At 47.5% G+C, this 17,454-nt stretch overlaps 2 protein-coding genes across 2 annotated transcripts in view; one reads left to right on the top strand and one right to left on the bottom strand.

The window, feature by feature from the left end:
• Positions 1-1,994: 1,994 nt before the first annotated feature.
• polr2k (RNA polymerase II, I and III subunit K) lies at positions 1,995-16,145 on the bottom strand. Its single transcript, XM_084311814.1, has 4 exons — positions 16,067-16,145; positions 14,641-14,709; positions 3,452-3,544; positions 1,995-2,107 (listed from the first exon to the last, which is right to left on the bottom strand). Exons 2-4 carry the CDS (start codon positions 14,699-14,701, stop codon positions 2,085-2,087), a joined length of 177 nt encoding a protein of 58 aa, XP_084167940.1. The 5' UTR covers positions 14,702-14,709; positions 16,067-16,145; the 3' UTR covers positions 1,995-2,084.
• A 208-nt stretch (positions 16,146-16,353) lies between these two features.
• The window catches only part of stk3 (serine/threonine kinase 3), a 31,244-nt gene continuing 30,143 nt past the window's right edge, over positions 16,354-17,454 (top strand). The window contains exon 1 of the mRNA XM_084312888.1: positions 16,354-16,508. Coding sequence (XP_084169014.1) covers positions 16,486-16,508 — 23 coding nt within the window. The 5' untranslated portion in view covers positions 16,354-16,485. The remainder of the gene's footprint in view (positions 16,509-17,454) is intronic.

Raw genomic sequence — 17,454 nt, forward strand, 5'->3', positions numbered from 1 at the left:
CATTGCAGTGCTGTAGACAGAGAGGACAGCTCTGATGGGAGATCCCGTGCAAAGGAAAGGGGGGGTCGGTGGTTTCACTCACTGAAGTGAAACCGTCATCGTTATACTGTGTCGATGCAAATGTAGAGCCAGGTGGTATCAACGTATTACGTAGATGGCCGGGGTACGATTCGAATGCAAATTTTTTAATGCACGATAATGAATCTTGTAAGACAACAATTTGTGTTTAGATAGATAAGATAGAACATTTGGTGATATTTTATCTTCTTAAACGGGAACATCACCCGAATTAAGCATTAAAGTGTTATTTCCATGGCATCGGACATTTCAGTCAATCAACAATCAGTATTTGTGAACATGAGCTACTCTTTCCCAAAGCTCATAGACAATGAATGGGGCTCTAACTGTATGCAGTAGATCTCACACCCAGGCCTATGAATGAGACTTATATGCTAGTATTGCGAACACTGCAGAGTGCAGACATGAACCAGAATTATAAAAAAAAAAAAAAAAAGGGAATGTAAGAGCTCACAAAATCATTTAAGGGCCCACATATTCAGTGCTTAATGTATTGTCTATGGAGCAGCCCCAGGTTTATACATGTGACATCACCAATGCAACAAGAGTTCTCTCTCTGATTTCTAGCTTTCGGAGAGTGAGTTGTGCATGTTCACAAATATGACCTGGACTGTCCTGGGGAACAGGAATAAACAGATATGACCTGGACTGTCCTGGGGCTTAGGAATAAACAGGTGTGACAGGAATGTGAATCACTACCCACTTTCAAAAACACTCTCAAAGAACACCTACAGGAGACTGCAATTCGAAACTGGCCCCTGCAAATGTCCTAACCCAACCCCCTCCAATGTACAGTAAAGTATGGCTTTGTCAATATTCCAATGTACAGTGTCCCCCACCCACCTCCTACCCAACAGGCACAGGAATAAACAGATATGATCTGGACTGTCCTGGGGCGTAGGAATAAACAGATGTGACCTGGGGCGTAGGAATAAACAGATGTGACCTGGACTGTCCTGGGGCGTAGGAATAAACAGATGTGACCTGGACTGTCCTGGGGCGTAGGAATAAACAGATGTGACCTGGACTGCCCTGGGGCGTAGGAATAAACAGATGTGACCTGGACTGTCCTGGGGCGTAGGAATAAACAGATGTGACCTGGACTGCCCTGGGGCGTAGGAATAAACAGATGTGACCTGGACTGTCCTGGGGCACAGGAATAAACAGATGTGACCTGGACTGTCATGGGGTGTAGGTAAGGAATAAGAAGAAACACCAAGAAAACACCACGATCATAAGAGAATAATGAATTGCTCTTCAGAAGGTTCTTGACAATATGATATTTCCTACAAATCTTTTAAGTTTAATCTTCAGCTAAAGTTTGTGAATTCAGCCCCACGTCCCCATTCCCTTATTGACCAGAACACAAACCTTTAGGACTTCCTACCTAAGGCAGGTATTCACTTAAACCATCCTCTGGCATCTCTGGGAAAGTAGTGCTTGTCAACATTTACACTGTTCAGGGTTCCTGCCGGTTTAAAATGTAAGACTTTTTAAGATGACTTTGAATAGAATTGAATACCTATTTCATAGCCATACAGGCAAAAGGGTATGCAGGAGAATTACTATGAAAGAAGTAATCCCATATGAATTGGGGGGCAACTTTAACTTTAAGATCTGAGAGGGTCAAATTAGGATTTCTCATTTAATCTAGCGTTTTCTCCAATTCATCTTCCACGGTTGATAATATTTGAGTTATTGGGTAAACCGTTGTGTGTAGTAACTGATATCTATAAAGAGTAGAACCAATAGAGTAAAACAGTGAAGTGAACATTTTTGTTCATAATAATTAAGCTTCGCTTTCATCCATCACACTTGAGTAAACACAAAGTAGAATTCCGAGCACCTTGTGAAGCTGTCCGCATACATAAAAGGAAAAAGCACCAAGCATTGTGTAGTAAAACAAAGCACTGATGGAGTGTTGTCATCTCATTTATTTACATAGTCATAACTAGAAAAATAAGCTACACCAAAAACAAGCTAAATCAAAGCAGCTGCGCTCCTCTTCACCGGGCGTCGAAGACGACCACTGGAATCAAGCAGTCAAGGAATTCAACCAGATAACAATTATTTCCCATTGCGTGTAGAAAGTAGGGCTGGAGCTAGATGGACAGATCAGTCAGTCAGACAATATTATCAGCTGATGTTGGTCCTTTACCAATACAGTTATTGGTAAAAAAAAAAAAATGGCACCGGTTATAAACACCAACAGAATTCCTCACAACAGGAGCTAAATAAACGTGCAGCTGTCTCCGTGTGAAGTGTCAAACTGAACATGCCTACTTCCTATCTTTGTTTTCAAAGTCGTGTGGTATTGAACATGCGTTCTTCCTGCCAGTCGAACAAACAATATGCTTATATTTGGAAATAGTGACATCATAGACAATAATAACTGAGGTGAACATAGACAAAAGACGATTACATCCAACTATAATGGTATGGACATGAGAGGGGGGGGGGGGGTACAGTATGTGTGCATGCATGAATAAGGGCATTGTTGTATGTCGATGAGCCCGATAACCGTTAACTCGTGGGTAATCACTGTGCGTCGCCTATGTTGTAGGATGTCAGCTGATAACATTAGATCCATTTGTATTATTGTGTTGAGAGAGAATGTGAAATGGGCAGATTGTGCGCACGGCAGACCACTTGGAACAACTGTAAAAATGTACAAATGTAAAAAAATAAATGGCTAACCGGTTTTCATCTGGTTAATGACAGCGGATCAAAATAACCGCTATGCACATCCCTACTTTTAAGCTATAATAAGTAGCCTATAGACCACTGCAACACTTCCGGTATTCTGAAATCATGGGAGAGAGAGCGGGGGAGAGCAAATTAATGAATGTGGATGAGAGCCTTGACATTAAGTGGTTGTAGATACGGCTGTGGGGGTGCTGGAGACATGATCCAATATACTTTTATACGCCCGAGTCTCCTGAACACGGAGAGACCAATCCCAAGTCGATCTGCACTTTCTCTGCCGAGCTATAGTCACCTTTCCGCACCTACTCCCCATGCGCAGATTGCCCACAGAGTCTCTCTGGATTGTTCAGAGATCTAGGTTTATCAATCTGTGCATGCAGAGTACGGAAGTAGGTGCGGAAAGGTGACATAGCTCAGCCGAGAAAGTGCAGATCGAATTGACCTCTCCGTGCTCAGGAGACTCGGGTGTATAAAAGTCTACTTAATGTCAAGGCTCTCATCCACATTCATTCATTCCCCCCCCCCCCCCCCGCTCTCTCTCCCACAAGCTCAATGTAACGCGGAAGTGCAGTGGTCTATATGCTGTGGAAAAGGAGCGCTTTGGCTGTGGCTCAGGTCGTCAGGGTGTCCCTCTCTGCACACAGAGCAGGTCTTAAGGAAAGGATACATCTCTTTGTTCTCTTCTTGTACATGATTCTGTAACCACACTCTCTGCACCGGATGGGGTCACGGGCTTTGATCTCGTTCTCAGTGTGACATTCTGTGGGGAAGAAAAAGGTGATGGTGGTACATCATTATACCATCCTCTGCCAGCTCTATTTGTCTGTGGAGAAGTTCCCCTTCTTTGCAGGGCTATAACTTTTTAAATTGTATTGCTAAATTGACATTACTATGGCCCATTCAACATCAAGTATCTATTGTTCAGGGTGTAGCAACGTTATACTTTTTCATTCACATATTCATACTAAAATACGGTCTAAAGTATAAATATGTTTTTATCGTTTTCTGCAGCTTTCTGCAGAACGTGATTTATAGCCCTAAATGCATTATATTGATGATTGTATACAGTTTGATAGCGATCGGCGCGAGATAAAAAATTTCAAATGGACGTGCTTCTAGAAGTTACTACTTATCATCTGATGTTGTCCGGATGGGGGGGGGGTCGTTTATAATTCCGTGGCCAACGTTAGATGATTCATCTAGTGTGGGTAATATGATTGTAACTGAGGGGTACAATTCCCTGACTGTATTACTAGATATGATACTTACTACCACTACCTTTGTACTTAATATTCGGCCACCCAGTACACGGCATAAATATATTATCATGAACACTCTCACGTAGATGAAACGGATCCAACACAAATGTACGAATTAGAAACAGGTCTTTATTTCCTACACAGCGATGGTGTGTAGAATAAGCACTTAATTACATTTATGAATTGAAATAGTATGCACTTTTATGGCAAGGAGTATTCGTCGGTATATCAATAGATAATGTCCAATCTCTGAAGGCGCAGGTGGTAAATATACGACCTGGAATAGTTAAGGAATAACAGCAATGATACTTTAATGATTATAGGCTGGATACACTAGAGGGGGTTAATCCGGTCGCTTGTAAGCCGACAGGAGTAGGAGGGGGGGGGGGGTAGAATCCAGCTGCCTCGTCCGGCCAAGGGTATCCCAGGTGAACCCACTGTAGTGCCGTTCAATGCGCCGGCGATCCTTGGACCACAGATGAAAGCAGGTGGACTCTTTGTGGGCCGGCTCTCTCCGGTCCACGGGGGAGAGATGTGGAGAGACCTCGTCTTGCAGAGCGTCTCCTCACCTTGCGTCCTCTCCAGGGGGGGGGGTTCCAACACACGGTAGTGTCGGGGGTCTTTATCCATAGAATAATCAAAGTATCCAAAGCATAATCCGTGCCTGGGAAGGCGGGCTGTCGTCGGTAGAATAATCCGGTATACAGGTCCACTCGCTCGTCGGCTCTGGGGCTCCTCGGGTGCAGCTTCACATAGGGTCAACCACCCTGGGTAAGCAGCCAGTTCTCTGCCCGAAACGATGGGGTACTGACTACGGTAGTATTCTCACCGCACGAAGCACTATATATTAACAGACTATTATTAGCTTAATAGACTACGTCCAACTCGACGATATAGTGCCAAATATGACTATTCAAATATTAATATACACGATGTCTCAATACCGATGGTAGGCCGAACTTGGCCTTACTCCCACACGTGGCATCGCGGGGAGGCTTTACGTCTGTGACTCTATTGGAGGGTAAGAAACTGGACTGAAAAGAAAGTCCTACTTTAGTAGCGCAGTATATATACGCACTATGAACAAATAGTCCCATTAGTGGTGCGGTAGCCAAATTCCTACGCGGAACTAGGACTTGTTCGTACATGTCGAGCGGTACGTTTGAACTGGGTCTGAGGGGTATGGCAGCCTGGCACCAAGGTCTCGACCAATAGTAGAATGGAGACTATTATGGGATGTTCAGTAGGCTAGAATGGATATTCAATGCATATTGTACAAGGAATATACAAGGGATATCAGGGAATATTAGAGAATATACAAATACAATTAAATATATATATATAAATAAATATATATATTCGGTTTAATCTGGCCCTTCACAACAGCCACCCCCTGAATAGGTCCCAGACCTAATCAGTTAAACGGAGACAGATTAATCGCGTTGTCTATTTACACATAAGGGTTTGCTGTAGGGGTCAGTCAACTTCACAAAGTCATAGGGTTGTAGGGTCATGGTCATCATCGATTGTGTCTGGGAGTCGAGGCAGTTCTATGAGCCTTGCCACGGGACGGGTGTAAGTGCGACCCTGGACGAGCACTTCAGCTGCTCGGACCTTGCCGTCGGCACCGGTGATCACTTTGCTTACGCGGCAGGCCGGCCACATAGCTCTGGGCAGTGATTGATCAATAATCATGACGACTGTTCCTTCTGTCAAATTGTCTCTCTCCTTTACCCACTTCTGGCGGGTCTGTAGAGACGGTAGGTAGTGCAGTAGGAAACTGTTCCAAAACTTGTCGGCTAATACTTGGCTGTACCTCCACTTTCGTCGGCCGTTCGCTTCTTCAGGCCGGTACATTGTCTGGGGTAATGTGGGATCTAGCCGCCCCATCAGGAGTGTGTTGGGGGTAACTGGGTCGATATCCGCCACATCACTGGAGACATATCCGAGGGGCTTCGAGTTAAGTACTCCCTCAATCTCCGTGAGGACTGTCATTAGGACTTCTTCCGCCACAGTCTGGGCCCCAAGTACTGCGTACAGGGCTGTCTTTATGGAGCGCACTTCTCGTTCCCAAGTGCCACCGAAGTGGGGTGCGTTTGGGGGGTTGAATTGGAAATCAACCTGTGCTGGAGCGAGGTGGGTCTTAAGTTCTGGGCCCATAGCTTGGAAGCTCTCTCTCAGCTCTCTTTCGCCGCCTTTGAAGTTTGTCCCATGATCGGACAATAGGGTAGACGGTCTTCCCTTCCGTGATGTGAATCTACGGAAGGCCATAAGGAATGAGTCTGTGCTCATGGTCGGGAGAAGCTCGATGTGTATCGCTCTGGTGGTCATGCATTTGAATACAATACCCCACCGCTTCTCGGTTCCTCTTCCTTTCTTTATGTGCAGCGGGCCAAAGCAGTCCATACCCGTTGAGTGGAATGGCTTGTCACCGATTCGGAGGCGACATGGAGGAAGGTCAGCCATCCTTGGTATGCTGGGCTGCGCGCGCCACTTGCGGCAGTCTAGACATGTTCGTTGGAAGCGTCGTACCGCCTCTCTTCCTTGTAGGATCCAGTAACGACGTCTGATTTCCGCGAAGACTCTTTCTGCTCCTGCGTGATGTACATCCTCATCGTATTTCTTTATAATCAGCTCTGTGACCTTGTGTCGGCTGTTCAATACGATCGGGTATTTAATGTCATCCGGTAGATTGGGGGCTCTGCGTAGGCGACCACCCACTCTGATGAGGGTATGAGCGTCGCTCTCGGGGGCCAGGTGAATTAATCTGCTGTCGGAAGGGACGGGCTTTCCTCCCTGTAGACAGGCCAATTCATCCGGGAACGAGTCTCTCTGGGCTCGCTGCAGTAGAAGCAATTCTGCTTCCTCGTAGTTAGCTGCTGACATATCAGCGGGGGACTTGCACTCCGGGTGGTACCGCAGGAATGTTCTTTGTTGTGCACTCTCTATGGACGTGCAATCGTTTATGTTAGGGTCGGTGGAGGCTACGGTGCTCAATCCACAGAACACAGACTTCTTAATTTCCACCTCCTCTGGACTTGCTTCCCTCGGGATAGGCATGGGCCACTGTCCTTCCGGGAGTCTTAGGAATGCGGGGCCGTCACTGTAGACATTGCGACGGGTGAGGTCATCCAGGGGCATCCCCCGGGTGATGACGTCAGCTGGGTTCTGTTTTGTATCAACGTAGCGCCACTCTGTTTCTCCGGTTAACTCTTCGGTTAAGTCTTGAATCTCGGTGACTCTGACTCCCACGAAGACTTTGTACTTGCATGAGTCCGATTTGATCCAGGCGAGTACCGTCGTGGAATCTGACCACAGGATTGTTCTAGACACCGGTATGGTGAGCTCACGTTGGATGAGCGTGGCTAGGTGCGCTCCGGCTAGGGCTGCGCAGAGCTCTAGACGTGGGATAGATTGTTGCTTGCGTGGGGCTATTCTCGAGCGGGCGAGGACAAATGCTGTGTAGATCTCTCCCCCCTGGTCTTGGGCCCGCAAGTAGGCTACTGATCCGTATGCGACCTCTGAGGCGTCACTGAAGACGTGTAAGTCCATTTTACATGTCTCTGGCCTCACCGTGGGTGGGAAGTAGCTTCGGCGCATATTAACGCCTGGGAGTGAGTGGAGCTCCATCTCCCACTCTCTCCAGGTGGATGCAAGGTGTGCGGGAATGGGGTCGTCCCAGCCCTGGTCCTTGTCCCACAATGCTCGTACAATCATTTTTGCCCTGGTGGTGTACGGTAGAATACATCCTAGTGGGTCATATTGTCGGGCGAGTGTTGTGTACACACTCCGTCTGGTGGTCGGCGCCGCCGCCGGCCTTCCCTGCTCCGTAGTCAGGGGCTTGTGTCTGTAGTGAAGCGAATCTGTTTTGAATCGCCACACCAATCCCAGGGTCATCTCCTGGGCTTCTCCCGGGATTGTAGCCATCCAGGTCTCGCTGCTGGCTGCCTTGTCCTCGGAGGAGAGGCTGCGCAGTACTTGCGGATCGCTGCTGGCCCACTGCCTGAGATCAAAGCCGCCTTTGATCAATGAGGCGCGGAGTTTAATCAGGAGAGCCTCGGCTTCTTCCTGGGTTGAAAGGCTTTGTAGACAGTTGTCTACGTAGAAGCTGTTCTTTACGCTGTGTCGGACCTCTTCGTCCGCTGCTGGGTCCTCTGCTACATGTTTCTGTAGTGCAAATGTCGCACAGCAGGGGCTGCACGTCGTTCCGAAGGGGAGGACTTCCCATTGGTAGATGGCTGGGTGCTCATCTCCTGGCTTCTCTCTCCATAGGAACCGTAACAGGGGCTTGTCCGCCTCTACTAATCTCACCTGCAGGAACATTCCTTTAATGTCCCCGCTGATGGCCACCTTTTCCTGGCGGAAGCGGAGTAGAACGCCGAGTAGGGAGGGGCCGAGTGTGGGACCGGGCAGTAACTCTTTATTCAGATTTTGGGATCCGATCTGGTAGCTGCAGTTAAATACTATGCGGTCTTTACCGTTGTGATGGACCTTGTGGTGGGGCACGTACCACGATTCAGTGGTCTGGTCAGCCTCTTTAATGTCCATCTTTGTGACGTGTCCCGCTGTGATGAGCTTCTCAATCTCAGCGCGGTATACACTCTCTTGGGCGGGGTTCTTGGCTAAGCGCCGCTCCGTGTTCAGCAGGTACCGTTCTATGGCGTCTGTCTTGGCGTGGAAAGTAGGCATTCCTTCTCGCCGCAGGAGTGGCGTGGCGTATCTCAACACGCCGTTGACCGGGACTCTCTTGGTCCCTGTCTCGAGGAGGTGAATGGCGTAAATGTCATCTTTAGAGCGAATGTCTTTCTTTCCATTCTTAAAGGGCATTTGTTCCAAGCTCCATAGCCGCTCTACGTGTTGCAGGAGTGCGGTTTCTCCCTCTGTGACTCGGGAGTGGAGACATCTAGTGGCTGTACTTCGGTTGAGAGATTTGGCGAGCGGGCCTTGGAGAGTCCATCCCAAACGGGTCTCGACTGCTGCAGGACAGCCTCGGGGTCCGGTATGAACCCGGTCTATCGGGACAATGAGGTCTGCATGGTCGGAGCCTATCAACAGGGTCGGCATAGCATTGTCTATGAGCGGGATCGGTAACTTGCGCAGATGTGCATATTTCTCCATCAGCTTGGCGACGGGGTATGTGTACCGCGACAGTCCTATTTCTTGGCTGGTGAAAGCGTCTGCAATCTGGTACCGTCGCTCAGGCTGGCCGCTTGCTGCGATAGAGAATGAGACATTCTCGCCCTTTATCGTCTTCAAATCTCGTCTTATTGTCCGAATTGTCATTTGGGTTTCGCTTCCCCGCAGCCCTAGCTGGGCCGCAGCGGAGGCGAGCAGCAGGGTCTTCTCTGACCCGTCATCGAGGACGGCGTAAGTGTCCAGGACTTTATTCTGGTAGCTTAGTGTCACACGCACTACTTTTAGGAGTACTCGGGCTCCACTGCTGCTGGCGGGATCGATGTACATGACGCTCGCTTTGCGGCTGGATGGTGCAGGTAAAGGGCGCCGTCTGTTACTGTCGTGAAGTATGTCCAGATGGGCTCCATCGCACTTGGTGCACCTTTTCTTTAAGCGGCATTCGGCTGCCATGTGTGAGCGCGCACAGCGAAAACAGCGCTTGTTGGACTTTATCCATTGACCTGCTTCCTCCGCGTTCAGCTTGGGGAAGGAGTCACATTGCGCTAGCCAGTGTTCTTTCTCACAGTAGGGGCACACTATCTTCCACTTCTCCGTTCTGGAGGGGGTACTGTGGCTCCTGCTGCTCGGTACTGACTCCGATTGGTGCATCACAGTCACCGATCTTCTTCCATCATTTAGTCGTCTGGTTCCTTCTCTGGAGCCAGGGGTGCTCCGTCCGAATGTATCTAGCCGTAGGCTGCTGACTTCTCTCGCCAGGAAGTCTGCTAGATCGAGGAGGTTCGGTTCGGGGCCATTCGGGTCTCTGTGGTCCCTCTGCCGCCTAAAGCGCTCCTGACGAGCGGGCGGCAGCTTCTCCAGGATCCTTTCCACATTTGAGTTGGCGTAAAGTTCATACTTCCCCTTCTCTCTTTGCGCTCCCAACATCCCTACCAGGGACTGCACTCTGATGGACAGGTCGTCCAGTGCTCGATTGTCTATTGCTGGGGGTAAGCGGTCGATGTGTCGGATCTCCTGGATCACGTAATCCCATATGCGCCCATACCTCTGGTCCAATGCTACCAGCGCTGCTGTGTATGGGGTGGTGGAAGTCGCGTAGGCGAGCGCTATATTATGTGCGCGGGGCACCTTTAAGTGCTGCAGTAGGATGGCGTATTTGTGGCGTTCATCCAATACATCCACCAACATGGTCTCCAGACACATGCGGAGTTCTGTATACTGGGCCCGGTTCTCTTGGGTGAAATCGGGTACCATAGGCGTGCCAATGTATGACGCTGACTGTGGATACATCGGCGAGCGTTGGGGGAGAGGCCTCCTAGGCGAGTCTCCTCCCGCTCCTTGGTATGGGCTGGTACCGGCAGTGTACCATGGCCCGCTTGTCCAGGTGCTGTTCCTCGGTGCGGGTCGTGCGTCGTGCTCACCCGTGTATAGAGTCGGGGGTCTGTAGCGCAGCTCCGCGGGAGTATAGCCTGGGCTGTACCGGACCTCCTGGTCCGGTAGAGTACTGTGCTGTCTTCGGGCGTGGTTCTCCTCCTCTTCCTCTTCGTCTTCAGTTAGGTCATCCAGTGCTTGTAGTCTCTGGTTTAGCCTCTCCACAGGATATGCTGCTCCTTCCCGGTTGCTAGGTCTCGCTTGGACCGGTGGGGGGAGGTGGTCTGTGGGGGGTATAGACCTCGTCTGTTGGTCAAGTTCAGGGTTGTTTACTCGGCTAGGGGATGCCGCCCTGGAGGTGTGTCTAGACGAGTTCCTGGAGCCTCTGGCGGAGGGAGAGGGTGTTGTCCGTCTGATCAGCTGTTCTATTAGTTGCGCTTGCTGTCTGTCGCGCTCTGCGTCCCGTAGAGCACCAGCAGCTGCTCGCTGGCTGTCTGCTCGGTCTCGGGCCACATTCTCTTCCATCTGAATGCGTCTTATTTCCAGGCGTATGTGCTCTTCTTCGCTCCGTTGCTGTAGCTGCAATCGATCGCGTTCACCCTGGAGTCTATCGCGTTCACCCTGGAGTCTATCGCGTTCAGTAGAGGCTTTCAGGCTGACGAGGAATGCCTGCTGTAGGGTCCTCTCTGCCTCGCTGGGAGAAGGCGGTTGTATAGGGGAGCCTTCCCTCGGGGTACTCCTTGCGGAGCCTTGGAGCTCTATCTCCACGGTGCTCTCCCCGTCTTCTTCCGTGCCGAGTTCTCTCTCGGTAGCGTTGTATTCCTCCCGGGACTCATCGGGGACTACTTCTTCAGTACTGGCGGGGTGTGAAGTCATGTCTGGTTCCCACTGGTCCCCACCGTGAACTTGGTCAGTTACATTAGAGCCCGTAGGGGCCTCTATGGTCGGGGTAGTCTGGGCGTTGGGGTTAGACATACTTTTACTTTCTAGTTTTACCGCGTTTACTGTTAGTAGAAGACTAGGTTGTTGACTGACAGCGTAAGCCTCTAAGTACTGAGGGAGCCGTCGTTCGCGCTGCGGGCGTTGGTTAGGAGGATCGTTTCGTGGAGTGTTCATCATAGGCCATTTCAATATTAATAACACTATATTAATATTACACTGATTACCATCCGGCTCGAAGGACCAATTGTAACTGAGGGGTACAATTCCCTGACTGTATTACTAGATATGATACTTACTACCACTACCTTTGTACTTAATATTCGGCCACCCAGTACACGGCATAAATATATTATCATGAACACTCTCACGTAGATGAAACGGATCCAACACAAATGTACGAATTAGAAACAGGTCTTTATTTCCTACACAGCGATGGTGTGTAGAATAAGCACTTAATCACTTAATTACATTTATGAATTGAAATAGTATGCACTTTTATGGCAAGGAGTATTCGTCGGTATATCAATAGATAATGTCCAATCTCTGAAGGCGCAGGTGGTAAATATACGACCTGGAATAGTTAAGGAATAACAGCAATGATACTTTAATGATTATAGGCTGGATACACTAGAGGGGGTTAATCCGGTCGCTTGTAAGCCGACAGGAGTAGGAGGGGGGGGGGGGTAGAATCCAGCTGCCTCGTCCGGCCAAGGGTATCCCAGGTGAACCCACTGTAGTGCCGTTCAATGCGCCGGCGATCCTTGGACCACAGATGAAAGCAGGTGGACTCTTTGTGGGCCGGCTCTCTCCGGTCCACGGGGGAGAGATGTGGAGAGACCTCGTCTTGCAGAGCGTCTCCTCACCTTGCGTCCTCTCCAGGGGGGGGGGTTCCAACACACGGTAGTGTCGGGGGTCTTTATCCATAGAATAATCAAAGTATCCAAAGCATAATCCGTGCCTGGGAAGGCGGGCTGTCGTCGGTAGAATAATCCGGTATACAGGTCCACTCGCTCGTCGGCTCTGGGGCTCCTCGGGTGCAGCTTCACATAGGGTCAACCACCCTGGGTAAGCAGCCAGTTCTCTGCCCGAAACGATGGGGTACTGACTACGGTAGTATTCTCACCGCACGAAGCACTATATATTAACAGACTATTATTAGCTTAATAGACTACGTCCAACTCGACGATATAGTGCCAAATATGACTATTCAAATATTAATATACACAATGTCTCAATACCGATGGTAGGCCGAACTTGGCCTTACTCCCACACGTGGCATCGCGGGGAGGCTTTACGTCTGTGACTCTATTGGAGGGTAAGAAACTGGACTGAAAAGAAAGTCCTACTTTAGTAGCGCAGTATATATACGCACTATGAACAAATAGTCCCATTAGTGGTGCGGTAGCCAAATTCCTACGCGGAACTAGGACTTGTTCGTACATGTCGAGCGGTACGTTTGAACTGGGTCTGAGGGGTATGGCAGCCTGGCACCAAGGTCTCGACCAATAGTAGAATGGAGACTATTATGGGATGTTCAGTAGGCTAGAATGGATATTCAATGCATATTGTACAAGGAATATACAAGGGATATCAGGGAATATTAGAGAATATACAAATACAATTAAATATATATATATAAATAAATATATATATTCGGTTTAATCTGGCCCTTCACAACAATGATCATTAGAGCAGTTTGTATCGAACACTGTAAAAAAAAACGCTGAAACTCACCCCAGTCTCCTCGGGCCGTTGGGCGATGAGCGTGGAGCAAAAATATTCCTATTATGGGATGTTGAAATATGCGATCCATCTCCAGGTTGTATAATAGTATATACGTCCAAATCATGTTGTTTATCGAGTTATTGGTAACGGATTGCTATCCATTGTGTCTAGCTTGAGTCCCGGGACCTATAGCGAGTGATCGGACCGAATTGGGATGAGCACCAGTTTCCGTTTCCGGTTTGGGCGATCCGCCGATCGGCCACCAGATGGCGCTCTTGAACCGTTGGAGAGTTGAGAGGGGATCAACAGTAGATCTCAAGTCTCCGCGGGAGAAATATGATTGCGATCACAGATTTTTGAAATATTGATCTCAATGACGTGTTACGGCGTCATTGGCAGAATTAGCATGGCGGGGAATGACGAGTTTAGGCGTCCTTGGCAGAGAAAGTGTTAAGAATGCACCACACGCATATCCAAATGTCTTGTTTTTTTATTTTTTCTCCCTCTCTCTCTCTCTGTATCGAAGTCAAAATGTTGGTATCATGACAGCACTAATATCTTGGCACGTGACTGAATCCGACGATGGCAGGGTACAGCCGGAATAGGTTTAGGAAGCTATCTGAAACACCTGGTTTAGGAAGCTATCTGAAACACCTGGTTTAAGAAGCCATCTGAAACACCTGGTTTAGGAAGCTATCTCTGAAACACCTGGTTTAGGAAGCTATCTCTGAAACACCTGGTTTAGGAAGCTATCTCTGAAACACCTGGTTTAGGAAGCTATCTCTGAAACACCTGGTTTAGGAAGCTGCCTGAGGCTGTCCTGGTGGCTCACCACACTAGGGCACTTACCATGTAATCACAACGTCCTGGGTTTGAATCATCCCCCCTTCTCTCTACCCCTGATGTCCCGTCACTCACTGTCCTATCTAATAAAGCAGAAATGCCCTAAAAAACACCTGGTTTAGGAAGCAGTCAGAAACACATTTACATCTGTTGAAATTTTGGAAATTGCAGCAGTGAGGCTAATATTGTATTTCTTATAGTCATTATTAATTGTGCATCCATAACCCAAAGCCAGCTTAATTTATTCTGATGGATATCCATATATTTGCAGACAATTGTGAATTCTGACCACTAAAAGAACAAACACATCTGACATGCTGTGCAAACATCTCACTGCAATCTAGACACATTTATATTTTATTGTCACTGTATGGATTGATATTGACACTTGTATGTGACTAAGTAAAACACTGCCTGTACCAACGACGAGGTTCCATTACTGGTTCTTGTAGCCCGTTTTAAATGTGTGATTTGGATCTGATTCCTATCCCAAATAACAAAACGACAAAGTCAAGATGACTAGGTCTAAAAGGTACAATCAAACACACACACTTTCAGGACAGAAAGATAGCCCCCTCTTTACCTCCGCAGATGTAGATCATAGGTTGCTGCTTAGGAGGCTGCTGTGCAGTCGGTGTATCCATCGTTGAGTCTAGAGGGACGACACATTATTACTTCAGTAGGCTGGACTTATTGTGACATCAGAATACACCATACTTGATGTATCGTCACATCAGAATGAATACATCAATATGTATGTATATATATATTATCTGTTAGGATCTCTGGTTAACAGTAGTACTGTATAATCTTGTATGTCACAAATGTAACAGTACTATATACCTGACTGTATGTCTGTCATGTATTGTCATAAATGTCATGATATACATCTGACCTGTATATCTGTATGGTCCCCGTAAATGTACAAGGCAAGCCGCCCCTCCCAATGTAGTTCCCTCCCCCTCAGTATATATTTTCTTTTTTTTTAGTCCACTTTTTCTCCCATCCCAATTTCGCTGTTTCTAATTCTCCCCTCCCCTGTCTTGAACGTTGCTCGCATATGCCCCCCACAGGTTGGTCGTAGGGAGAATAGAAGCCTTGCATCACGTGTCCCCTCCGGTACACGAGGAGGCAGCCTGTCACATCTTATCACCTGCCAGCGCGGACTTTCATTGGCGAGGCTCACACTACCCCCGCCATTTCCTGTCTCTGCTGTGCAGGCGTCCCCAACCGACCTGTAGGAGTCGCTGTCCACAACGTCCAGATTACCACCCATCGACTTCCACCCACTAACTCTGCCAATTGAGTTAGTACTGTATGACGTCCGGCCCAAGCCGGAGGCAACGCCAACAGCCGGATTCGAGACCGGAGTCTCTTGCGTTGGTGACGAGCGCAATGTAGCGGACCCAGCCGCCCTAGTATATATTTTCTGTTAGGATAACAGTACTGTATATTTGCATATCTTGTATGTCACAAATGTAACAGTACTGTATACCTGTATGTCATGCGTGTTAGAAATGTCAAGATATATATCCGTATGTTGCGATGTTATGATGAATTGAAAATGGGGGACCCTGATGTAAACAAGACAAAAGTCTTTCTCTGGTCTGCGCTGTACTGTATTGGTATTGTACCCATTCTGCAATCTGTTAAAATATACATTTTCTCAGATTTATATGTTGCATTTGCTGCGTTCAGTTTGTTTAATCAACGTTAGCGTTACAGTGTTTACAAAAGCGTCCTATTGGTTCTAGTTAATGCACACTGTTCAGGTAAGCTAACTATCGCACCGTTAGTGGATGAGGATACATCACCATGCTGTTTGATGCATTATGTAGTTGACTACGTTATTATGATAATCTCCCCACAGTCGTGGAAACCCTGAGACGGTCATATTATTCGTTAGATCCCGACAATTATATGGAAAAAAAGCTGTAACGCTAACGTTATCCATAACAAATAAATATATTGATTGATTGAAAACTGTATTAAAAGACAAAAACACTCACCGGTTAACTAACTAGCTGTTTATTTCTTTTTCTGTGATCTGCATCTCACACTGCGCACGCCGCACATGCGTAGTTGCGCTCTATGGTTGCGCACAGTCTTCGCCGACCTCGCAACAACACGACCTGTGGTTGGTTAACAGTATTTTGACCTCGCAACAACACGACCTGTGGTTGGTTAACAGTATTTTGGGACGTGAACTCCAACTCGGCAGGCGGCGCTGTGTCAGTGTCAGTTTTAGTGAGCCGCAGTCAAACTCCGAACGTGGACATCTGAAGAAGAAGAATAAGTCAGCTGGCTCACTAGTTTGACAACAACGACAGATCCGAGATAATGGTGATGTTTTAATCATTAGACCAAGCAGTCATATTTCAACATTAGTGAACTGTTGCCTGTTGGTTGAACCCCGACGCTATAAATCATGGAAACCGCGGCGCCGAAAAGGTGAGTGAATGTTCGATCCGCTTCAGTCCAGCCCGCAAGCTAACGAGCTAAGATACAGGCCAGGCAGACAGCAGCTGTGTTGGCTAACGTGCTGCTAACTACCAATTACAATTGACAAACCATCACCCTTTACCACGATGGCTTGTTAGCAAGTAGAATGATTTATTTATTTAACTTTGACGTTATATTATCTTTTTTTGTCGTTCCTTTGTCTTTCTCTGGTCTGCACCCCCTTAACAATTGTGTCTATTCAGCCGCTGTATTGTACCCATTCTGCAATCTGGTAATAAAATGTTCAATCAAGGCACTTCCAATTCAAAGTATTTTATGTGGCCATTGAGTGGTTTTCTTTCTAATCCTTTAGTTTTGATTAGCCGTCTGTTTGTGACCTTTGTGCCTTTGAGCAAAACACTTTAATGGAACACTTTTGTAAGTAAGTAAACTGTATTTATATAGCACCCTTCTCAGCACGAATGCAGAGTGCTTCACAGGTTTAAAAAAAAAACTAAAAATAATAGGGCAATTCATAAAAACATTACGAGAACATACAATATAAAGACAGGCAATGACAAAATCAGGAAAACGAAATCAACAATTCAAGTATGTACATGGCTAAACGCCAACCTGAACAAGTGGGTTTTCAGCTGCCCCTTGAAAGTGTCCACAGAGGGGGAGGCTCTTAAAGGGGAACTATTTTACTATTTCTTTCACTATTTGGGCACTTTTACACAATTCCTGTGAGTCTATGGAACACCTCTGTAATATATATATTTTTTTATTCATTGTTTTGTATTTCTAATCAAGTCCTCAAAAACAGCATTTTTCTACCTCAAGATCTCGAGCCGTTTTGAGCCTGGGCTGCAGGTGCAGGTGCAGGTGCCACTGTGTGCAGCTCATCTTGTATCTCAACATTAACATGCAGAGGTGTCTTTATGACATCACATAT

Source organism: Notolepis coatsorum (genome assembly GCF_963971535.1).
Source record: "Notolepis coatsorum genome assembly, chromosome: 4".
In the NCBI taxonomy this organism is placed as follows: Eukaryota; Metazoa; Chordata; class Actinopteri; order Aulopiformes; family Paralepididae; genus Notolepis; species Notolepis coatsorum.